The sequence below is a fragment of the Lacerta agilis genome, chromosome 17 (assembly GCF_009819535.1).
Source record: "Lacerta agilis isolate rLacAgi1 chromosome 17, rLacAgi1.pri, whole genome shotgun sequence".
In the NCBI taxonomy this organism is placed as follows: domain Eukaryota; kingdom Metazoa; phylum Chordata; class Lepidosauria; order Squamata; family Lacertidae; genus Lacerta; species Lacerta agilis.
Window position 1 is genome coordinate 9,318,655 of NC_046328.1, and position 25,277 is coordinate 9,343,931.

The window sequence follows — 25,277 nt, forward strand, 5'->3', positions numbered from 1 at the left end:
GATTCGAACCCGGGGCGGGGCGCTGCTTGCCCCGGGGCGGGAGGGAGTTAAAAAAAAAGAGGGGGGAGGAGAAGGGGGGAGGGTTCGTCGCGGAGGAGCAGCAGCCGCCGCCGCCGCCACTACCACCACCACCGCTGCTTCTGTTTCTTCACATCGGCTCTGCTGGTGTCCTGGATTTATTATTTCCCTTTTCCCAAGCCTGGATTCGACCTCCTGGATTTGTCTCTTGTGTTTCAGTTTTTTGGGGGGTGATTTTTTTTTAATTTTTTTTTGGACGGGGTGTGTGTGAGTGGGGGGGAAGCTTGGCTCTTTCTCTCTCCCACCAGATCCGAACTGGAGATCAATTGCACTGTTTGGCTGCGTGGCTTGCCTCTCTTTAATTTTTAATTTTATTTTTTTGCAAGGGAGGGGGAAAAGATTTGTCAAGGTCACTTCGTCTGGATTTACATTTTTCTTTTCTTCTGGATCTCTTTTAATTCCCCCCCCCCAACCCCCTTCTTCCTTCTCTGCCCTCCATCGGATCACCCTTTCCTTTCCACAGAGGTCTGCTGGATTACATTTCTCTTCTAACCGCCGCCCCCCCCGCCCCACCTCCCGCCCCCTTCCTTTGGATTTTATAAGCCTGAAGGAGAAGAGAAAAGAGAGAGAGAGAGAGGCAGGCAGGCTGGATTATATTAGGGTGGTATTTTAGAGAGAAAAGACCCACCACACTTCGATCTGAAATAAATTTTTGAGGTGTTTTTTTTTTGGTTTGTTTTTGCATCTTTGAAATGGATGGGAAAATCAGACAGAGCAGGAAATCTCGGTCCCAAAGGGACCGCGTGAGGCGAAGGGATCCAAATGGCAGGGACCGCCCGAACCAGAGCCCTTCCTCGGCATCCGAGAGAGAACACAGCCCGGGCAAGGAGAATACGAGCCAAAATTGCCCAAATCCTAAGAGCCAAGCTTCTGCAGCCAGGAACGCCAGACCTCCGAGGCGGAGGAGGCGAGAATCCAGCTCTCAGGAAGAGGATTTAATTGATGGATTTGCGATCGCCAGCTTCAGTACGATGGAAGCCTTGGAGGTAAGGATCAGAACGGGTTGCTGTCTTTTCATGGGCTTATGTTATAGGGATTTGGGTGGGGTGGGGGAGAGAGCAAGGGAAGAGCTTGGGATGTATCTGTTGGGTTTGGCTGGATCCAGCCATCCACCCCCTCCCCTTTTTGCTTCCTTGTCAATATCAATTAACTTCTGGCACATGAGTGATGAGTATTCAAGCCTGGAGGAAAAAGAGGCAAAACGCCTTGTTGGGCGTGGAAGCCTGTGCCTTGTTTGGGGTGTGCAGATGTGGTCCTAAGGTGCAGAGCCTCTGGCTGCATCCTGGGTGTACTTGTTGGGGCTGCTTCTCCTGAGTTGATGTGTAGGCCGAGAGGCATGTGGATAGCTCTTTTTGAGCTGATAAACCAACTTGAGTTGCTCTGAGCTGGTTTTCAATGTTTGGAATTCTAATTGGCTGGCGAGTCTACGGGGGAGAAGCACAAAAAGTTCTCGGTTTGTTTGGGTCGTCTTCTCCCTTTTGCATGTTGGAGGAAGGATGTCACCAGGCATGTTTCTAATTGCTTAAAATGTGTGTGCACTACTGCTGCCCAAGTAATTTTCTTTTCTGGAAATTGAAATCTTGCATATTTTTGGTTTGGTGTTGTCATTTCCCCCAGATGCGTCTCTGGAGAATGTAAGAACCAAATGGTTAATGTTTTTGATTTTGTCTGGATGGGGAACAGTGGTGGAAGGGGAGATGTTCTACAAGAGAATATCATTTTGTTCCTGATTTCAAAAAATGGTTTTTAAAGGCTTGCAGATATCAAATAGATTTCTCATCGCTGGTGAACTATATTTTCTTGGTGTTAATCAGTTGGTGAAAAAAAAATAATTGCATGTCTGACTTATTGTGAAAAACGTTTGCTGTGCCAGTTCTGCTTGTTTTGTCTGAGTGAAGTTAAAGAGAGCAGAGAAAAATGTAATGTGTTCAACGAGCCTGTGACAAGCTAGGGGATTTTGGGTGTCTCTTGGTGTTTTTTGTGTGTCCTCTTGATGTGATTGGAAAGTCTGAGGTGATAAGAGACTTTCTGGTAAGTGTGTTGTTACCCTGTTAAAGTTAGTCATTTTGTCCACTCTTAATAGGCTTTTTTAAAAAATTAAAAGTTGGCTGGTATGTTTACTCATGTTGGGTACCTGACTAATTCACAGGAATGAAGAATTGCTTTGGATGTTGGCAGGTTTACTGTTCATCAGTGAATGTAACATGTTTGCTCCAAACTTTTTCAGCGATGCATTGTGAATATGTGTGGGTTGCATCTTCCATCAGTCTTCTGGCTACTGTCTCTCGTTCTCTGGAACATGAGTTTCATTTATTGTAGCAAGTTTTACTTACTTGTGAGGCTTCTCAAAGGAAATGCATATGCTATCTGCTATGGCTTCAGACTCATTTAAGTGTTTCAGTTTTTTTGTTTTTAAATCCTTGGTTTGTTTGTTTGTTTGAAATTGGAGATTTAATGAATGCAGGAAAAGGCTATATTGTGAAGTTCATGCATGAGATTATCTGGCAAAATATTATTCTTTGAAGAAGCAAGTTTCATTGTACAGTACATCAGGTGGTCAAGACCTGGAGCCAAGACTTTTTTTGGAGAAAGATTCAGTTGCCTTTCCTTCTTAGTGGTGGCCCCAGGCCTCATACCTACAGTACCTCTGTCACGTTTGCTTCCTTTTGCTATACCTGTTTTATGTTAAAGTCTCTCACTTTTTTCTGGGCATTGTCATGAAACTTGTCAGGCGCTGAAGTTCAAAGCCAGTTGAGCCAGAGAGCCTTCAGAATTGTCATTGACAAATAGACAAATCTGTTACCTCTTCGGGGGATGAAATATGTCTTGATGGTTGCTCCATTAAAACATTATTTTTTTCCCCTACTATGTTAATGGTCAATATCCTGCATCAGACAGGGGTAAGCCTCTGCTTGCTTCAGAGAAGAAACATACAAATACAGAAGGAAGCCATGGAAAATAGTATGTCTGTCAATCATGAATAGCTGGAATACTGGTGGCCTTGCTTGTGGGGGTGGGGGACACAAAACCAGCTGGGGAAAAGATTCCCTCTGATGATTCTCTGTGAAGTACAAGGAGAAAAGCCATAAAACAGGCTTCCAAAACTGCTTCTCCATATGGTCCTCTGTAGATGCTAGGTAGCTGTTCCAGGTGACTGGACGTGGAAGCTCTGGTGGTGGTTGAAAACTGAGACAGTTGGTTTTTCTTTCAAAATGGCTAATGCGTGTAGATGAACTAGTACCATTTAGGCCTTCCTAGCAAGACTGTCATAAGGTAGTGACCTAGATAAAACACCCCCACTGTAAAGACAAGCAGCTACACGATTCCTTTTTAGCTAGTGTGATGGAGGGGCTTTGGATTGGGAGGGACAAATTTTGGTGTCTGCACAAGCCACCTTGTCTCTTGGGTGTTTAATCCTTGAATCCTTTCAGTCCACCCCTGTTTTCTCTGCTCCTTCATCAGCCTTCCTTTAACCTGGAGCAAGAGTGAACATCTTCATTTTGGGTGAAGTCTTATTTCATTTTAGACATTCTTTCCCTGCTGGACTGTATTGAGGGCTACTGATTGGTCTCTCATCTGGACCAGATCTGTTCAGTTTAAATCAAGGCTGCCACACTGTATGATTTCAGACTTGTCCCAGGACCAAAGTAATGTGTGGGGAGGTTCTGTAGCACCACACAAAATGCTAACTATTAATCCTGTGACTTTTGACTAGAGAGTGATGCTCTTGCAATTGGCAAGTAAAAAATAATAATCCCTACCCCCACAGAATCATTTTGCCCAAAGACATACGGTAATCCCTTGGTGACAGTTTTTCTATGTAGATGCTGCTTCTGTGTTGTGTTTCAATGTTAGGATGGTTATTATCCCCATTTTAGAGCACTGACTGTTAAAGAGCAGTTTCCGTAAAGATGTCCAGCTGAGTTCAAAGGTCGAAGTTGTGCTAGTCATTCAGCTAATGTCTTTAAATGTTATCGTGTGCTAGCACACCTAGTCTGCTTCACTTACATGCAGACACAAACTTCTGGTGTGGTTATGGGTTCCAGCTGGGGCTGGGCGGATGCAGGTTCAAATCTCCCCATGTCCATTTATTTGTGTATTTAACTGGCTTACTTCCTGCCATGGAATTCAAGTTGATATATGTCGATGTTCCCAGATAGGTGCCCTTCCAAGCGCAGCCCAGACCTAGATCTGCCTAGTTTTTAGCATCATGTGCCCTCATGGAGTCACAGGGTGACCTCGGACCCAATCACTCTTTCTCAGCCTACCCTACCTTGCAAGGTTGTGAAGATAAAACGGGGCATGGCCTTGTGTGGTTCCCTGACACCTTTGGCGGAATAGTGGGATAAAAACACAAGCAATATAACTTCCTTGCCTTAAAGGCTGCCTCACAATGTATGAATCAACCCAGGGACCCAGGTGGTGCTGTGGGTAAACCACAGAGCCTAGGGCTTGCCGGTCAGAAGGTCAGTGGTTCGAATCCCCGCGATGGGGTGAGCTCCCGTTGCTCGGCCCCAGCTCCTGCCAACCTAGCAGTTCGAAAGCACATCAAAGTGCAAGTAGATAAATAGGGACTGCTCCAGCGGGAAGGTAAATGGCATTTCCGTGTGCTGCTCTGGTTCGCCAGAAAGCGGCTTTGTCATGCTGGCCACATGACCCGGAAGCTGTCTGCGGACAAACGCCAGCTCCCTCAGCCTATAGAGCGAGATGAGCGCCGCAACCCCAGAGTCGGACATGACTGGACCTGATGGTCAGGGGTCCCTTTACCTCCTTTGTGTGTGGAGGGTGTCAACCCAGTCAGTTGGGCAGGATACAAATAATAAAGTTAATAATAACAATAACAGTGGTGGCTCCCCCATTTGCAATCTCCATTTCTGATTAGGGATCAGACAGGAACATTCCCATTTACCCTGGCTCATTGGGTTTTATTTGGGAGGGGATCTCAATATGTCGGCAGCCCTTATTGTGCTCAACCTTTGGGTTATATGGGTTCTTGTCCCTTTTAAACACATTCTCAGCTGAGCATTTTAGTTTTTGTTTGTTGCTTTTAAAATAATAATAATCTGATTTTAATGCCTTGGTTCTGTTTTTACTGTGCAAGTAGACTTAGGCACACTTGAATGCAAAAACGTGACTGATGGATATCATTAATAATAATAAATAAGCAATATTTGGTAGGTATGATAAGCATGGACGCACTTCCCTGCACCGTGGCAGGAAGGCTTAGTGGGTCCTGGGTTGTGCAGAAACTGGGAAATTTGTGTGGGCAGGTAGCCTGGTGAGGAAGTGACCCTCTGAATCCACACCACAGTGGCTTTTTGAGCGCTGTGTGCCTGCAGCTCATCTCAACATTCAAGAGAGCACCTTCACTTGCAGCGTCTTGGCTTTTTAATTGGCTCATCAGAATAAATAGGATAAGCAGAATTCGCTTGTTTCCTTTCATGTGTTGAGCGGGGGAAGAGTGTCTGCCGTACTCAAGGTGCTTTCAGAAGCCAAAGTGGCAATCTGTGTTTGTGTAAGATGTGCGTAGGTTTTCTTCTTCTTCTTCTTCTTCTTCTTCTTCTTCTTCTTCTTCTTCTTAAATTCCAGTAACAAAGCAAAGCAAAATCACCAGGGACACACCAGTGGGTTTTTCCTTACCAAGGAGCGATTGTAGAGCTGCTTTCCTGCTATCCCTCTTAAAAAAAAAGTTAGCCACGTTTCTCTGTTGCAGCAATAAGCAAGCCTTGTTCCACCGTAGAGACTAGCAAATTTATTGCATTCACATTATGGGCCATTTTATATAGGATACATGATTTATTTTGGTGTGCAGGTCAAAAGCAAATACAGTCATACCTCGGGTTACGTCCCCTTCGGTTTACGTATTTTTCGGGTTACGTACTCCAGTAACCCGGAAGTGTTTTTCGGCGCGCGGATGCTTCTCTGCATGTCCGCGCGGCATGCGCAGAAGCGCAATATCGCGCTTTGTGCATGCGCAAAATGGACGCTCAGGTTACGTACTTTTTGGGGTGCCAACGGCATCCTGGAACAGATCGGGTACGTAACCCGAGGTACGACTGTACACAAAAGTTTAGACTCCAAAGAAAGTTGAGAAATAGACCAATGTGTTTGTGAAGGGGGAAGGAGAATCGTAGCCCACTTATCAGTGCACCTGCTTTTCAATCCTTGGCACCTCCAGCTAAAGTATCTACAGTCTGCTGGTGATTGAAAAGACCTCTCGCCCCCTGCCTGGGACCCATGGAGAGCTGCTGCTGGCCAGAGTAGATAACACTTGCCTAAGTGGATAAAAACCCTCCCTTGGTATAATAAGGCAACTTCCTAAACTCTTGATAATGAATACTTGTAGACAGAGCAGAAAAGATGGAGAGCTGCTGAAATCTCCAGCGCTCCTTTTTAAGTGGGTCTTCCCCATGTTCGTGAATTCGAGTCATAATTTTCTTTGGCAACTAAGCTTGAATGGCTGTGCACATGGAAGTCTTTCGTGCTATGTTCTTATCTTGTTGCTGTGCTGTGCGCCACTTTTTAAAAGCTTGCTTTATAAGAACCAGCGATTAGGAAAACAGAGGAGCTGTATGGCTTGGGTTTCCCCTCTGTAAGTTCTAAATTGCTCTGTATGTGTGTGTTGAGATGGATATTTGTGGTGTTGGAAGGTTTGTTCTATTTTATCTCCAGTATGTATTGGGAATTTCCCTTGTCTCTTCAAAGTTACCACAGTAACCTTTAATGTTCTTGAAAGTACAGTGTTGTGTGCATTCCTTTGCACACAGCTATTCACCATAGCAGATTTGAGAAATCCAGAGTCTTATAATTTTCTCAGGCTTCCTTGGGAGTTTGCAGTATTTATCCTTCCTTCCCGGTGCTTTCAACCAACAGAGGTGACTGGACAATTAGGAACCTTAAAGCGCTTAAAGTGTAATCTCAAGTCTTTGCTTCACTTGCGACACAGTTCATCCCACTCAAAAGACTGCAGCCTTAAAACTTTAATTTGTGTAAGGTCCTGGCAATTTGGCCGTGCATGTGTGTTGTTGTTTAGTCGTTTAGTCGTGTCCGAGAGTTTTGAGTCTGAGAATTTGTTCAGAAAGCACCAGAGTACAAAGTTTCACCAGATCATAAAATAGGCCCTGCTGTTGTTGTTATTCAGTCGTTCAGTCGTGTCCGGCTCTTCGTGACCCCAAGGACCAGAGCACACCAGGCACTTCTGTCTTACACTCCCTCCCTCAGTTTAGTCAGACTCATGTTGGTAGCTTCGAGAACACCGTCCAACCATCTTGTCTTCTGTCGTCCCCTTCTCCTTGTGCCCTCAATCTTTCCCAGCATCAGGGTCTTTTCCAGGGATTCTTCTCTTCTCATGAGGTGGCCGAAGTATTGGAGCCTCAGCTTCAGGGTCAGTCCTTCCGGTGAGCACTCAGGGCTGATTTCCTTCAGAAAGGATAGGTTTGATCTTCTTGCAGTCCATGGGACTCTCAAGAGTCTCCTCCAGCACCAGAATTCAAAAGCATCAATTCTTTGGCGATCAGCCTTCTTTATGGTCAAGCTCTCACTTCCATACATTACTACTGGGAAAACCATAGCTTTAACTATACGGACCTTTGTTGGCAAGGTGATGTCTCTGCTTTTTAGGATGCTGTCTAGGTTTGTCGTTGCTTTTCTCCCAAGAAGCAGGCGTCTTCTAATTTTGTGACTGCTGTCACCATCTGCAGTGACCATGCTTAGACAACTGCTCAGCATACAAGTAATTGGGGAGGGGGGGCATTCTAGAGACATGGGCATGTATATCACATACATACCTGCAAAGAAGGAGTATTGAGTAAATGGAGTTTTATGCAGCTAACTTTAACTGGCTTCTGCACACCTGTGTGATCATCTCCTATAAGAGATGGGAATGGCAAGACCTGAACTTGTTCTTTCTAAATATATGTTCCTCACACCATGAAAGTAATTATCCTCCCAAATAACAGTGATCATGTCAGAGCTGGTTGGACAAAATGCAGTTTTATAGTGTTTGGTGCCTTGGGAAAAAGCTATCCTTTGGGATTTCCACTTTGCAGGGAAGATTCTATTCACTGGGACTAAGAAACCTATCAAAAATCGAGAGAGAGAGAGAGAGAGAGAGAGAGAGAGAGAGAGAGCTTGCTTGCAGAGTCTGCGGGAAAGGAATTAAATGGGGAAACTTGCAGAAAAGAACAGTTAACGGCAGTGAGAGGAGTGAACACTGAGAATTTGCTCCAGGGACTTGCTTTTAAGTGAAAAAGTAGCCTCCTGGGTTATGTGTAAACTTAAGTAGCCATTTTGAATTGTTGCATTTGAATGACTAGCAATAGGGTTGTGTGTACCTTAACTAGATCGTATGCCAGTTTGCCTTGGGGGCAACATCTTCAACATCTGTATCAGAGATTACCGGGTGAGTGTTGGTATGTAAAATAGATTTAAGAGCTAAAAAAAACAATGATTTAGGCAGTACATTTTTGGTACTGCTTTTGGTGATAAGACTTCCTCTAGCTCTACAGCAGAATCCGTCAGGCTACATGGCATACACTTAGCAGGATGCAAAGTTTTTCACCACGCCAACAAGACGGACCTCTTTCTTACTGCAACCGGCCTCACAGCCGTTCTCATAACTTAGACTGGGTGCAATCATGGCGGTTCTGCCTCTCCCCTCCAAAAGTGTAAAAATAGCACTTAAAAAAAAAGGAAGCTTGTCAGAATAATTAATTGGATGTTGGAAGAGAAAGCAGTAAGAGAGCTGTGGAACTGGTATAGCTTTGTACGGTGGTCTCTTGCAGTCAACTCAGCACATTTTAACAAAGCTCCGGATTGTTTTTGTTACAATTAAGTCGGGGAGAGGGTGTGTGTGCGTCCGTGCGCCTTGTGATGTGACCACAGGCTCTTGTACAAACAGCTTTCTCTTTCTGACCGAGTGTTTCTCATCTCCTCTGCTTTGGGTGATTAGTTTGTCTGTAGGATCAGCACAGTGGTGTCGTCATACAGCCAGGGTGTTTGGCAGGAATGACCACCACATAAATTAAAAATAAAAATGGAACAGGTCACCAGGGTGTCTGCAGTTCTGGCCTGTGATTTGAGGCAGGGCCAGCCAGCTGTCTGAAGCAGCAGTGGTTTCCAGTGAGATATCAAAAGGTCCTGGGAGATGTTGCCAATGCAGCTTTGCAGGCACCACCATGCAACCCAGGGCTCCAGGAAGGTGCCTAACATCCACCATCATGCAACCCAGGGCTCCAGTGAAGATGCCTGGGCTCCAGGAAGGTGCCTAACATCTGGAGGTGCATGCCTGGGAATCATTGGATCTGGACTGTTTTCGCACACGAACAACCCATCCTGTAAAATTCTATCTGTTGTGTTTTATCTGCACGATCAGAACGAATTTCAGGAACCAAAATATTTTTTTTCTGTGCAACAGGAGCGGTGAACAACCTTACAGTTAATTGTTGTAGCTTGCCTTCATTTACCCCGCCTCACTGCCCTGTTCACTGTTGTGAAGAATATTCTTGCATTATGAACGGTCCATGTCACCATTAAGAAAAAGAGGTCGGAATACACCAATATAAATGTGGGCTGTCCCTGATTCAAGTGACTTTGCTTCATTAAGTTCTCAAAGCTCTTAACCTAGCTCAAGGTTGTCATCTGAGCTAGCCAGATGTTTAACTGATAACCAATCACAGCCAATCCATCATTTGAAAACTCAGACCTTAGAGCAGCAGTCTTGCCCCAAAATGGCAACTAGATATTCTGTTTTGGTGACTGTAACCTTGGTTTAAGGAGGCATTTGGGCGCACCGAAGGTGGGCAACCCCTTGCTAATGCAAGGCTTCAGCTTAGTGGTAGAACATCTGGTTCACATGCTTGACGGTGCAAGATTCAATCCTTGCCTTCTCCAGCTAGGGCTGGGGGAAAGACTGCATTGCCTGAAACCCTAGAGAGTCTCTTGTCAGTCAGGGTGGGTGGACCCCATGACTTTGTCAAATACAACTTCCTGAGTTGATTCTGGCAGGACTAGCTGCTGGACCACTTGTAAGTCCCAGTGGTGGAAAATGGGCTTAGTGCAAATCTAATTATGCAGGGAGTTAGTAATGAGTAAGGATCAAGGCCGGCTGCCCGTATTGGGAATCTATATCTCATCAGCAGTACCTCCCCTTATGGCCTGAACACAGCAAATATCAATGGACATTGTTACATGAGAGTGAGCCATTGAACAGGAGTCTTTTTTTTTTAACGTTGTAATGAAGTGTAACTGTTCCATAGCAAAGAGCCTCTGCGTTACACAGATAGTGCTAGTTGCAGGGCACTGTCAAGATGTATGTTAATTGCTACTTACCCCATAGCTAGAAGGGGAGGTGATCTGAGCACTGCCTTTATTCCATTCCTTGAAACATGCGCATCACCCTGGAAAACTCCTGATGCTGTCACACACCCCTTTCTGAGCTTCCCATCGTGGCAAGCAAGAAGCATTCTTGGAGTTCAGTGACGCATTCCAGCCATGCAAAAACAGTTGTGGGTGGTGTTGCAAAGAAAGTCCAGTAAGAGTCCACAGAGCCAAAATGGCCTAGAGGGACACATTTTTTTTTTAATTAAAGATTTTATTGATTTACAAAGGTAGTGCAATGTCTCTCTCATATTTTTTCCCATGTAACATTTTTAGAAGTCCGTTTCGTTTGTTGAGACATTAGAGAGAAAGGGGGGAAAGAGATGGGTGGGATGGGGTGACTATGTTTCTGTTTTACTTAATATATGTAGGGTTTGGTGTCAGCGTTGTTTGTGCAGGTTCTCTGTTGTTCACTTATGCTCCTTTGGTGGTGAGAGAGGTGGGGGTTGGCTAGAGGGACACATTTGACCCTTGGGATTGATGTTCCCTATCCCAGCTCAAACGATGTTTTCTCCCATCTTTGAGTGCCTTCAGGATTTTACAAATTTAACCACCCAAAGCAATTGCATGTGAAAGGTTGGTTGGTTTAGCGATGCTTATTGGAAGATGCCACACTGTGAAGACTCCATCAGCCAGCTTCCAATACCCTGTCACGCTCATAACGTGATCAAGGAATGGAGCCCATGTTGGGGCTATGCAGGTGATGGGGGCAAGGCTTTTTAAATGGGGAGCCGTGAGGTCCTAGTGAGGTTTACACGTGCACCTCTTCCCTTCATGCCTTGATGGGGGAGATAAAGAACTTGAACATGGCCTTGTGGGCACTGTTGAAAGTGCAGGTGAACATTACCCCCATCTTACCAGTGACACTCGGTGGCTTGGTCCTTACTGACAGGTAATCTGTAGGTGCTATGTGTGCAATGAAAGGGTACAAAAGCCCTGATGGAAGACTTCTCTAGTTGAGCATCCTGTCTCCCATGTTGGCCATTCAGATGCCTATGGGAAGTCTGTAGGCAGGGCACAATGGCAATAAGTCTGGTGGTGTTCCCTAGCAACTAATTTTCAGAAGTCTGCGATACTGGAGGTAGGATACAGTCCTCATGACCTGTAGCGACTGATAGCTTTGTCATTCTCCATGAATTCCTCTAATCTCCTCTGTAAGGATAACCAGGATTGTGACCCTCACATCTTGTGGCTCCAGATTCCATAGTTTGATAACCGCGTGCTTTGTCTGCAAGAATACGTAAATGTTAAAGAACCCTGTTCTTCAAAAATGACGGGTGTTTTTGCTAGTTAATTTTTATAAGCCCTCCTTGTTTGTTCTACTGACTGGCTGCTGAAATCTTGATGAGTCTTCCTGGTGTACTACTAAAGAGATATAATTGCGATAATGGCCCCTGCTGAATACTGCAGTATATTGTGGCTTGTTCAGAGAAGCCTACGGAAAAAAAGGATAAAGTTGGCTCAGTTTTAAATTCAGTCACTTTAACTATTCGTAATTAGGATGGTGAAGAATCTGCTTCTGAGTTTTGCTTAGTATTCTTGGCTGTGCTTGCCCAGTTGTGTGCACACTTCAGAGAGAGAGACACTTCCACTGGCAACTGGACTGGAAGCAAGTAACAATTGCTTCCTAGTGAGAGGCTTGTCAATCATGGAGTAGTGTAGGCTAATAAATTTGGAGGGGACATAAGATCATAGCATAGGAACATAGCAAGCTGCCATTGGTCTATCTAGCTCAGTATTGTCCACCTTGACTGGCAGTGTGGTTCTCCTGTTCTTCTTTTCTCTTTTCAGTGTACCAGTGTTGTCAAAGCAAGTGCCAAACCCACTCTTTTCAGGGCATTTCCCTCCCACACTTGTCGGGAAAAGTTGGATCTTTGGAGTCAGTGGGTTTGTTGTGCAAGACCTCACAATCGGCCTTTTTTCAATATGGCTTTACACTGAGCTCCAAATCGCCTTGCTGCGTTTGCTAGTATTGCATTATTGGTATTTTGATTAAAAAAAAAATCCATCCAGTAGCACCTTAGAGACCAACTAAGTTTGCTATTGGTATGAGCTTTTGTGTGCATGCACACTTGTTCAGGTTTTTTGGTGTTCTGATTATTGCATTATGTTTCCTTGATGTTGTTGTGTGAACAGCAGCTCAGTTTTCCGCCCTGCTTCTTATTTTGTTTGCTGCATTAATTCACTTAAAGTTGCTACTATTCAACAACAAAAAATGCTTCCCAATTATGCACATCAACTTTCCCTTTTTCTTGCAAGGAAACCTATTCAGAATAAGGGAATTTCTCTTTAAAAAAGGGGGAAAGTTGACAGCTATGCTATTAATGCAAATACTTTGGAAAAGTACAGGGGTTAAGGCCCCTCCCCTTTAAAAAGCACCCTCCCTTTCCTCTCTTGTAACCGGGGCTGTTGTTTCTTAAGCCCTCATTCACACAGCAGTTTATTCTGTTTCCCCGACATTCCCAGTGTTTCCTTGGCTCTCCAGCTGTTTTTGAACTACAATTCCCACCATCCATGACTACTGGTCCTGCTAGCTAGGGGAGTTGTAGTCCAGAAGCAGCTGGAGACCCAAGTTTGGGCCACACTGGTTTAGGCTGTATGGGACTGCTTCATGACTTTATAAGAGATAAAAAAATGCAGCGTCCAGGACTTTCTGGTTTAGGCAAAAGGAGAGGAAGAGGTGATGTGAGACAAGTTCCTAAAATTATACATGGCGTGGAGAAAGGTAGATGGAAGTTTTTCTCACTCCCAGCTTGAGAACTTGGCAGACACCCAATGAATCTGCAGGTTGGAAGATTTGGGGGCAGATAAAAGAAAGGACTTCTTTGCACACTGCATAGTTAAAACTGTGGAACTTTCTCCCACAGAAAGGAGTGGTGGCCACCAACTTGGATGGCTCCAAAAGAGGATTAGACCAATTCATGGAGGAGAGTGCTGTCTGTGGCTGTGAACCAATGGTTCCTGCAGGGATCTGGTTGTCTGGCCATTGTGAGAGCAGGATGCTGCACTGCATAGAGCATTTGCATGATCTAACATGCTGCTCTTAATGTTCTTAGATCTTACCCATTTTATGTATTGTCCTATCCACTACAAGTCAGCGACAAGTAGCAACATCCTGTAAGCAGCGTTCAAAATTCACCAGGTGCCAGGCACATTTTGCACCTGGGTATCAGCCAATGGCAACCAAGTGAAGATGCCGGGGTGCCAGGATGGTGCCTGACATCTCTACCATCTGGAGGTGCATGCTTAGGGGTCCTAGGATCTCGACTGTTTTCACACACTGACAACACATCCTGTAGAATTATGTCTGTTATATTTTATCTGCACAATCAAAATGAATTTCAGGAACCAAAAAGTCGTATTGAAAAATAAGACTTTAGAGCTGTCTGGCCCCCAAATGGCAACTAGGCATTCCGTTTTGGCGACTGTAATCCTGGTTTAAGGAGCCATTTGGCACCTAGCTTATATATCTTGAGTTTCTAACACTGCATGTAAGTGTGCGTTTGTTACAGTATTGTATGGTTTTGGGGCTTTTTAAGGGCTAAAGTAGCAGGTGTTGGGAAAAGATTTTGGACCACTTTTGTGATGCCCCCCAAACTACCATCAGTTGCTAACAATTCACTCTAATCTCCTGTGTTCTTTCACTAATAAACCTGTCCAAGGCAGCCTTCCCTTCTGTCATTCCCTGAAGGGAACCTCTTTTGAGTACTGGCCCTCAGTTGCAAGCAAGCATGATTGCATGCGTCTGTTGAATTCCTGCTGTCAGTCCACCCTGTTCCCATTTTGTACTGTGTCCAAATTGCAATAGTGCCAGACTTGGGCCCAAATCTTAAGTCACTATAAATTAGGTTTGGATGCCATTGGCAGTTGGGCAACTTTTTTTAAAAAAAACATCCCATTGCTGTTTCTCAGTTGTCGATTATTCTTTACCATGATCTTTAAGCCAGTGTTTTTCAACCACTGTTCCGCGGCACACTAGTGTGCCGCGAGATGTTGCCTGGTGTGCCGTGGGAAAAATTGAAAAATTACTTTATATATAGTCAATATAGGCACAGAGTTAATTTTTTAAACATTTTCTAATGGTGGTGTGCCTCGTGATTTTTTTCATGAAATAAGTGTGCCTTTGCCCAAAAAAGGTTGAAAAACACTGCTTTAAGCAGCGTTCTTCCCTGTTTAATCTTCCAAGTGGTCATGTTCATGATTTGCTACATTGCTTGTGCTGTATAAATGTGTTGGTATATGTTTGTACATTGCTGGTGAGCAATGAAGTCTTATTTTAAAAGTTCCTTAACACGATAGGCACAGCCCATGCCTCAGTGTTCTGTGGTCAGTAACACCTGTTCCCCCTTGTAATTGCATGTTAATGTTCCTAGTTTATCATAGTCTAATGTATAAATGAGGTTTTTTTATCTAGTTGAAATGGTTCTTGTAGTGGAACTGTTTTCTTTCATTTTCTTTTTCTGGCAGAACATGAGAACATTTTAGCGGTGCCTCCTTGCACAGAATGAGCCAGAACACTGGTTGACTGGGAACAGTCTATCTCTTGGGAGAACACCAGACCATTGTCTTAAACACACACACACACACACACACACACACACACACAAACATTCAGTGAGCAGACTTGCAATCCACACTTACAGTTCTCTCTCTCTCTCTCTCTCTCTCTCTCTCTCTCTCTCTCCCTCTCCCTCTCTCTCTGACAAAGTTATTCTAGGCTCTTGTTAAAATCAGACTTCTCTCCTGGGTGTTTATAAAAGATCTAAATGCTATTTTTGCAACTGTGACCCAGCTTGCATGGAATGCAAAGCCATAGTTTCTCAAGCAAGTGTTTGGAGAGAAGGTCATGGCCATTGTACTTGTTCCCTTGTCCTGCTGCTGCCACTCTACCCAGGGCTAAACTGTGGTTTGGCTTGTGTTGCTTCAAACTCTGACTTGTGGTTTGCCTTGGTCCAGACAAACTATGACCTGTGAATCAAGGTGAGATTTTGGTTCACCATTCTCTATTTATAGCAGGGATGATAAATCTGTGGCTTTGCCAATATTGTTGGGCTCCAGTTCCTCTCAACTATAACCAGCATGGCCACTGGGCAGGGATGATTGGAATGGCACAATGCTACATTTTAAAGCTTCAAAACACAGGCTCAGCATCACTGCTTGCGTGTGTGTGTGTGTGTGTGTGTGTGTGTGTGTTGAGGAGAGGAAGGAAACATGCAAATTGCAGTGCACTTAAGCAGAGCTTTTTGAACAGTGTGGTTTGAAACAGTCAAATGGAGATAGGCTTGGCTAGAGTAAAAGTTGCATTAGTGAGGTTGCAACTTTAGTATAGGTTAGAAGATTGGTGGGGATCGCAATGATTTCCAGAGATGCTGGCTGTGAAACAAGAATTTACGCCACTGTAAAATGCAGCTCGGGGATCTGCTTTACATGCAGAACGTCTCAGGTTCAATCTCCAGCATCTGAAGGTAGAGCTATGAGAGATTCCCTGCCTGAAATCCTGGAGAGCTGTGGCAAGATGAGCTAGATGGACCAATGGTCTGACTCTGCGTAAGCCAGCTTATTATATTCCTACATGTAATGGTAGGGAGTTCCAAAGGGTAGCTACCATCACACTAAGTGTGTTGTAGTGGTTAAGAACAGCGGACTTGTAATCTGGTGAACCGGGTTCGTATCTCCGCTCTTCCACATGCAGCTGCTGGGTGACCTTGGGCTAGTTACACTTCTCTGAAGTCTCTCAGCCCCACTCACATCACAGAGTGTTTGTTGTGGGGGAGGAAGGGAAAGGAGAATGTTAGTCGCTTTGAGACTCCTTCGGGTAGTGATAAAGCGGGATATCAAATCCAAACTCTTCTTCTTCTCTTCTAACGGTCCGCATCTGACATTGTTCACAATGGTCTTTATTGGAAGTTGGCCCCTGCATGTTTCCCTCTCCTGCAGAACAGTGATTAGCTGGGTATATAAGGGATGAGACTATCTTTTCAGGAATATTCCAACTTTGCGCTCTGTGTGTGTGTGTGTGTATCTATGTATCTATGTACGTACGCATGCATGGGAACAGAGTGTTGCAGCCCTGCTTGCACAATAACTGCACATTTGAGTTGTGAACATTGATCCCATTGGGCTCATGCCCAGTGTTCTGTCCCAAAGCTGGAAGTCTCAAAGAGTTTTACTTTACTTAAAAAAAAAAATTAGACAGCCCTGTGCTATCGTTATGCCTATAATCTAATGTCGGCTCCTGAAAATGGAATTGTTATGGCCACTTCTACTGTGCCCTTTGTGATATGGAGATATGGTGGTCTCCCTTCTCCTGAATTGTTTGAGGGCATATAAGTTCCATTCTCACCCAGCTATTTGTAAAACCTTGGGTGGTTCTGTCTTTGCCTCCGCCCTCCCCTTCTTACAAAAATGATGAGCTAAAATAAGACCCTTTCCTTTCTTCAGCTGTTGGTGCCTTTGAAGGCAGACGGCTAAGCATTGGCTAATGTGGTATCTTTGACTTGGGAATCGACTGTGGCTTTAGTCTGAATGCTTAATAAGTGAAGGCAAACGCCCTTTGAATAGCCACCCCCACCCCCCCAGCCTTGCCCAGAGCACATGCCCACCACCACGGTAATTGAAGGGGAAGATTGAAAGATGCTACAGAGTCAAAGAGATGGCTTATGGAATCAGTCAGACTTGGTATGAAATAATTATGGTGTTTTGACAGCCTGTTAATAACTCACAGCCATTGGAAGAAATATAATTGCAGCGTTGTGAGTTTCCTGGCGTTTTCTGTCAGATTTGTAAAATTAAATAAAGGCTGTTGAAATCCATTAAAAATAGTTGGGACATTGTGTCTTGGAGATGATGGGCCACTTAATTTTTTTTTTCTTTTTAACCTTCCCATTCCGATTCAGGTTCACGGCATTTCATTCTGGGGCTGTTTTGAACATTTGTTAAAAGCAGTTGGGTCTTTCAGTTCAATCTTTGGAAATCTGTAGCTTCCAGGGGGGTTGCCTGGAGGTGGCCGAGAAGCTTGTATAAGGGAATACAGTGGACGTTAATCCTCTCGCACGTAATGTAAGAGAAGAACCTTGTCACCTGTAATGATTAAAATCCCCTGAAGTGTTGCCAGCATGTACTTTAGGAATTGTATAATTATATGATTATTGAAAGAGACATAAAAGGGAATGATGGCGCAAAGAGGGAGGGGGACCCAAAGGGGGGGAAAGTTCAAATGTATAAAGAGGAGCTCAGGATTTTGCCTGCGTTTTCCAATTACTTTGTGCAGTGTCTAATAACAAAGAGGAATAAAAGGAGGTTAGTCCAATAATTGCTTTGTATCAACATCCATTTAATAAAAATTGCGGAGGCAGGGGGAGGAGGGGAAGGAAATGGTGAGCTGATAACACAAGAGTTCCAGTGGCGACTTCTGCTCATCGAACCGTGTTTCTAACAGAGCAATCGTGCTTTATAGAGTGCAGGGTGATGCCTTTCTGGGGCAAAAGTGAGTGGAGGAAAGAATGTGAATTTTGCATAGTAGGCTAGTTTCTACACATGCTCAAACATACCCTTGTTTGTCCTTTGTGCGGGCAGGCAGGAAGCATTCTCAGAGTTTAAGGACCCATTTCAGCCAGGAGGAAACGCTTGGGTTACAAAGCAGGTATACTGGATGTATGTGGCTTGGGGAGACCTCCAAAGGCCTTTGGACCTCCCCACTTCCCCCTCCACAGAAGCAAACTTCCTATAGCAGGCAATTGAGATAATTCACAGTGGTGGCAGAGAAATAGTTGCTAATGGAGTAGTATGGTTTCTGATTCTTTTTGAAACCCTCAGGATGCCAGCTGTCAGTTTAGAAAGGTGTTTTAATAACTACTTGGCTACCCTTTTGATGCTCATTTTTTGGCTAATGGGTGGTGCCAGGGTGGTGCTCCCTTGTTCTGTGGTTAGTGACAGAGCATCCTTCGTCTCCCTTGGGCAATGTTGGGGCAAGATGTACGTGAATGGGGTAGCAAAAACTTGAGCTGTAGATTTTTTGTTTTGTTCCAAATTGCCCACATCTGCCTTGAGAAAAGGAGAACAGAAAGTTAATTAACACTTTTCTCTTTTGATTCTCTTGTCTGCCTTTCTGCCGTAACCTTGAGCAAGGATTTTTAATTTGCTGTTTGCTTTTATCTAGCTGTGAATAGCATGCCACGATGCATACATACGTGACAGAATGAGAGCATTGCCCCCCTCCTCTTTACGGAGCAAAAATTTTGGTTAGTTGTGAGCAGAAACTGACTTCCTGTTCGGCCACATGTGTGTGGTGTTGATTATAGCGCATGGTCACTGGTTAGTCCTGCCCAGTTACGATTTAAAACATTCAGGGTGCACTTGGACATTAGGAATATCATTTCAGTTTTCCTGATTTTAATGCTAGCTCTTTTATCACGTTTTCTAATGTCCCTTTCACTCTGCAGCACCTGTTACATTGTGGAACTGTGGCTTTTTGTCTTAATGTGCCAGCATGTCATGCTATATTTCATTCACACAAGTGGATGTGGTGTGACACAGCAATGAACACCATTGGACAATATTGCAGCTCCCCCACCATTTCTGCACATGTGTGTTTCTGTTCGCCCATGAAAACAGCAGGAAGGAATTCTACGTTGGTATACCACCCCAAATTTCATCACTTTACCCATGTGATTTTCTGGGTTATAAGGGGGCTGCAAACAATGGAATCGGATAACACGGAAACGAACCATATTCCACCTGTTTTCCAGAAGTGGCTTCTGCATCAGGTGAAAGATGAAATGCAATGCGGGAGTTAATCGACAGGGAAATGGAATAAACTGCCAAGTGAATGCAGCCTGGATGGGTCCAACATACGGCAACTGGAAGTGGCTCCTTGGGTAGGCAGTGTTTGTAATTAGCCAGGTGCGTTTAGTGACTGGCATAGGTCCAATCGTGGCCGAGTGGAGATCCTCCCACTTTCGCCTCTGGTGCCACCCAACATTGGAATGTGGCCCACAGGAGGTTACCCAGAATGGAATGTGGCCCTCGGGCTGAAAAAGGTTCACTACATCTGCTCTACACTGACTGGCAGCTTCCCCAGTTTTCAGACATTCTCCCTTCCCAACACTTATGTGGCAGCGCATGGAGTGCACAGCAAGTGTGCTCCACTACTGAGCTTATGGCATCTATGACTTCCCCAAAATGGGAAGTCTGGAAACGGCCAGGAGAAGCTGGCTGTATGTTCTGTTTGTCATTGTGTCCTCGGCTAATGTAATTAGGCACCTGCAATTGGATTATTGGGCTTGTTTAATGGCTTGCGCAGGTATCCCTCAACGGTGTGCGCTCATCGCCTGCTCTTTACCTTGATGTACCCACTGGTGTGTTTACTTTTGCCAATTAGCATAGTTATTTTTAGAGAGTGTTGAGGCAGCTTTTGCAACTGGTATCTGCTAGGGACTGAACGCAACAGTTTTTGTTTTTTTCTTATAATTATTTAGGAGTGCAGAAAAGGGTTTGGTGTTGTTTTTAAAATCGCATGATTGCTGCTGAAGCCTTGAACTTGGAGAAGAGTAATTTTGGTTTGAAGAGCTTCCACTTGTCAGCAGTAGGACATACAAGCAAGTCTTTCTAGTTTGTGTTCTTTGGGAGGTCTTGTCCATCTCCTTCCTGGCTGCCCTTGTTATATTGTGGGGTTGTACCATGACTGATGGACTGGGTGGGGAAGAGAGACTTCAGCACATCCTGCTACCGTTTGAGGTGCAGCAGCTCCAGGGCACAGTGGTTTTTCTCCATTGCTGCACCAAACTTGTAGAACTTGCTGGCGCAGCAGATCTGTTTAGCCACATCTCCACTGCTTCTCAGATATTTGGGTCTCAAGCTATTTGGGGCTTTAAAGCTCTTGTGAGCATCTTGAATTACGCCAGGATACAAACTGCGCCCTAGGCAGCTGCCTAGTTGTCCCAGTGATAGCACTGGCCCTGATCCCACCCCCCAAATAGCAACAGTTTGGAAGCACACTGAATGAGCAATAGAAGACAACCCCCTACATTTAACTACAACTGATCTTGAAGGACCTTTATCTCTTGGAGAAGAGACTGAAATCAGAGAGAGACTTTTTAATGTAAAAATCATATGGGGGTAGGGTTATTTTTGGGTTGTGGTGGTGGGGAGAAACACTGTTAAGGACAAGTAAAAATATCTATCTAGTTGCAGAACCACACACATCCCTTGCCTGTACTTCCACAGCCTCAATTTAGCATGCTCAAGACACTCGTGACCCACCCAGCTCTGTAAATAGTCTTTAAGAAACTTAGTTTGAGCCCCAACTGCACAGTTTCATGATAGACATCTAGCTGCCAGGAAAAAGATTTGGTCTAGTCTTATTAACTCTGTTAGAACAACAACGAAGGTATTTAAACCACCGACAATTCTAATCCTGGTGCTCATTACAAATACAAATTTCAAAAATTTCAAATGGAAATTGGCTGTGGTAGGTATTAACCTTAATGCAGACACCAAGGCTGATGCTGAAAATTATTTGGGGTTGGCAACTGGGAGCTTTAGCCGTGGCGACTTCCAGTGGCAGTCCTGCCGCTGTTGCAAGTTTCTGTTGAAAAATATATTTGGGCCAACAGCTTCAGGAATGAAGAGCCTGGAGGATATGAAATTGTACTGTGAGGTTTCATTCCTGCTGCTGTCGCAACAGGCTCACAGCAACCTGACTGGAAGCTTTTAAGACTGTGGAGCAGAATTTTAACTGCTCTGAAAGCTATCGGTGCATTTCCAGTGCGTTTTTCAGAGTTCTTGTCCGGCAGGCTTGCAGCACCTTGATGCCTAGTGTTCTCCAGTTCACCTATTCTCTTGTGTTCAGCCACTGAGACAAGCTGGGAAGCCTCAACATCAAAAGGAAGGAGGAGTGCATTGAGAGGAAACAGACAGTGTCTGCTGGTGCTTAAAAACCATGTGCTCTGTCACCATTGCTGGGTAATTCCCAAGTTCTCATGAACAGAGGTGTGTTGACAGTCAAAAGCAAGCTGCTCTTAATACAAGAGTAGGTCTATATTTGGATCCATTACTGCTCATGCTGGGGGTGTCTGTCTCTGGTAGCAGGTCCTGTCTTGGGGGACCCTCCACAGGGGCAGGCTTTGTACCCTGAGCAAGGACAAAATTTAGTGTCCTCAAAATGACTGAGCCTAGGGCTTGCTAATCAGAAGGTTGGCAGTTTGAATCCCGTTGTTCGCTCCCAGTTCCTGCCCACCTAGCAGTTCGAAAGCACGTCGAAGTGCAAGTAGATAAATAGGTACCGCTCCAGCGGGAAGGTAAACGGCGTTTCCATGCGCTGCTCTGGTTCGCCAGAAGCGGCTTAGTCATGCTGGCAACATGACCTGGAAGCTGTACGCCGGCTCCCACGGCCTATAAAACGAGATGAGCGCCGCAACCCCAGAGTCGTCCACGATTGGACCTAATGGTCAGGGGTCTCTTTACCTTTACCCGTATAAATATAGCATTATTGCTATTTTGTGCCCCCTCGGCTTGGTGTCCTGTGCCTGTACCACCCTTCGGACCTGATGTTCCATTGTGTGTGTATAGTTTGCTCAGTGTTTTTGACAACATAACTTGTGCATTTGTGGTGGACTTATTCTGCTTTCTCAGTTGTCCTGCGATATTTCGCAGTTCTGCCAGATTATTTTTCTCGACAAAAGGGGAAGGGGGGGGAAAAACACCACCCACGCCAGAATATTAGTGGTATGAAAAGTTACAGGAAGGATGTGAATTGGTCAGAAATGAAGCTGAGTGACCTCTCCAAAATGCCTGCATGGCACAAACAGTATTGGGAGCAGTAGGAGGTGGCCCAAGGTGTTTTGGCACTTGAGCCTGGACCCCAAGGAAAAAGGGGTGAGGGAAGAGCTACATCAGAGGAAATGGGGGGCCTAGAAACCAAGATTGCTTATGGCTGGCCCAATAGTATCAGGAGTACAAGTAATAAATGCACAAAAAAAAGATGTATGGAAGGGCCCTTGACGTGCCAAGAGGAGCAGAATTCATCTCCTGCAATTCTTCACGAGAGTTCTAGTAAATTTCTTGGAAAGAGCAAAGTAAAGGATGATTGCAACGGGGAAGGAGGCCGTTAAAGCAGCGGATCTTGAAAGTGGTGGTGGTGGTGGTTTTATTACAGCTTTGAGGGAAGGAGATTTCTTGGCCACCATTGAGCCTAAGCCCCCGCCCCCATTTTAACAAGCTTGCTGGTGGAATCACTGCAAATTAAAAACAGTGATGCTGGTTTTCCCCTGTACACTTGGCTGCCTGTGGTTGTTTTGAGATTTTTCCAGCCTCCATTTGACATTATTAGCTGTTTTTGCTCTTGCAGGTCACTTATGCCACATATTCAGTGTGGAATTTCTGCAAGATTTGGGGTGCAGGTTTGCTGCTTTTGTACTCCATGAGATTCAGGGTCCATTTCTGTACAACGAAATGGCTAGGTGAGCTCAAGACAAATTGACTGCCCAGTTTACCAGGGTGTGTTGGGGCCTCCAAGTGGAACACATCCTGAACTGAGATGGGTTGAACCGGTAGAATCGCCAGTGCTTTGAGAGCTAGGGTGTAGCGGATAGGAGGTGGGATCAGGACTAGGGAGATCTGGGTTCAAATTCCTCCTCAGGCATGAGACTAGATGACTTTGGCCCAGTCACAGTCTCTTAGCCTAACCCAGAAGTTTTCAACCTTTTTGAGTCCACGGCTCCCTTGATCAACTACATTCTTTCTGCAGGACCCCTGTGGGGCTCAGGAGCCCAGTTATGTCACCCCTTGCCTGCAGAACCAGCAGCCCCCCACACCTTTTCGAACACCCTCCCTCGTGGAGTTTTCCCTCAGCCTCCTCTCCTCTACCCTCTCATTGGGAGTCCTCTGGGCAGCCACAGTTGCCGCCCCTGGTCTCTGAGCTGCCTTCCCTGCCCCCAAGGAGAGGTGCCTCATCACAACTGCCCCACAGGGGCCTGGGAAGCACCAATTGGCCAGCTCCAGAGGCACCATTTGCCTGGGGAGCTTGTAGCCAGGGCTGCTGCAACAAACAGCTATGCAAGCCTTTGGGAGGCAGAGACGTGAGAGGGCATCAGAGGAGGGAGGGTATGGCCATCATTCAAGGCACCCCAGGGTGCCACAGCACACTGGTTGAAAACAAATGGCTTAACCTGTGTCACAGGGTTATGCCCTTTCCTCCCTTGTCTTTTGCCTAACCTAAACAGACCCAAAGTTGTAACCTCCTCCCAATTTTCTTTCTTAAGAACTTTGATATTTTTCCTCCTATTTCTGCGTTAAGTTTTTAATGAGGAAAGCATGCAGACCTCCATTGTTGCAAGCTTTTGTTCCCAATACCTGCCTTGCTCTGCTCTCAACACACAGGGCGAGAGTGTGAATTGGCATCCCCCACAGACACCGCTGATGCTGACCTTGTCAGCATTTGCTGCTGGGTGTTGTGTGCGCAGTAAAGTGGGCTGCCACAAGAGATTACCACATCTGGGCAGAATGCATTTTTAATCCAAGCGTGTCTGTGCCAAATCCCAGCTCTGGCAATGCAGCTGCATTCATCGGGTGACACAGAAAGGGAAACAGAACAGCTGGAGGCTGGCCAAGGTCTCGGGGAGGGGGGGAAAACAAGTAGGAGGCTTGAGCTTTGATGATGCGAGGCAGGGTTTAACCCCCAGAGCCTGCTGACTTATTTCCGAGCAAGCTCGCTGAAGGTTTACATGACTCTCCCGAATGCAAGGGACACTCCAGATTCAGCGATTCAACAGCGCTGGCAAACTTTACAGTCCCGGTGCTCAGGCTTTGCTAGATGTGAGGTGAGTTAGTGCTCTTGAGTGTGCACATCATGTTTTCCCTGAGCTGTGTTAGCCCAGACCTTAATAGATGGTTGAGCATAGATAACCAGGCATTTTTCCATAATTGAGGACTCTGAGAACTTGTACAAAACAGCTTAGCATGGGCACAGGGAACCCCAGGAGTCCTAATTCCTAGAAGCGGTTTCTGGAGGATTCCCCCCTGAGTGGCTGATGGAGAAAAAGGGAACCTCTTCCTTTCCCCCCTCATTTAAAACCCTTTTTTGAATCTGCATTTTATATGTTCTTATTTTACGCACCTACAGACTCTTGCTGCCTCGTCTATGCTAATACAATCATGGTAGGGGGAATTAAGGATCTTGGGAAAATGCCTTTGTACCAAACCAGACCTGGCTTTGATTTGTAAGAAATTGTGGTTCAGATGGTCTTAATGAATATTCGGGGTTAGCTGGTATAATCTTCATAATTTAAGCAAGTTGAAAATGCAGTAACATAAAAAAAAAACTATTGCGTTTTATTGGAACCCATGGCTATGAGCGCCAGAAGTACAAAGAACTAGAAACTAAATATAACAGAGAGAAGGAATAACACCAAACTAAAGGAAATTCAGGATGTTATGGTAACTAAGCTGAAGTAATGTAAGAGATGATTAAATCTGTAGTGGGGTAACAAGGAAAATTCTCCAGGGGAGAATGTAGCTGTTATGGACAAACTCTTAAATGTTAATATTAAATTAAAAGCTAGTAGGTTGGTTTCAGTAAAGATGAGCAAATTAAACGAGTTTACTATCAGATTTTGAGTGTGAAGGACAGTGGTACCTTGGTTCCTGAAGGGCTTAGTTGTCAAACAAATTGGTTCCCGAGCGCCACAAACCCAAAAGGTAAGTGTTGCGGTTTGTGAACTTTTTTCAGAAGCCGAATGTCCAACGCGGCTTCCGATTGAGTGCAGGAAGTTCCTGCAGCCAATCAGAAGCTGCTCCTTGGTTTTCGAACGGTTCTGGGAGTCGAG

The 25,277-nt window shown here is 45.1% G+C and overlaps 1 protein-coding gene across 1 annotated transcript in view; it reads left to right on the plus strand.

The window, feature by feature from the left end:
- Positions 1–654: 654 nt before the first annotated feature.
- The window catches only part of FBRSL1 (fibrosin like 1), a 754,268-nt gene continuing 729,645 nt past the window's right edge, over positions 655–25,277 (plus strand). The window contains 1 exon segment of the mRNA XM_033174384.1: positions 655–1,064. Within this exon segment, the coding sequence (XP_033030275.1) occupies positions 771–1,064 (294 nt within the window). The 5' untranslated portion in view covers positions 655–770.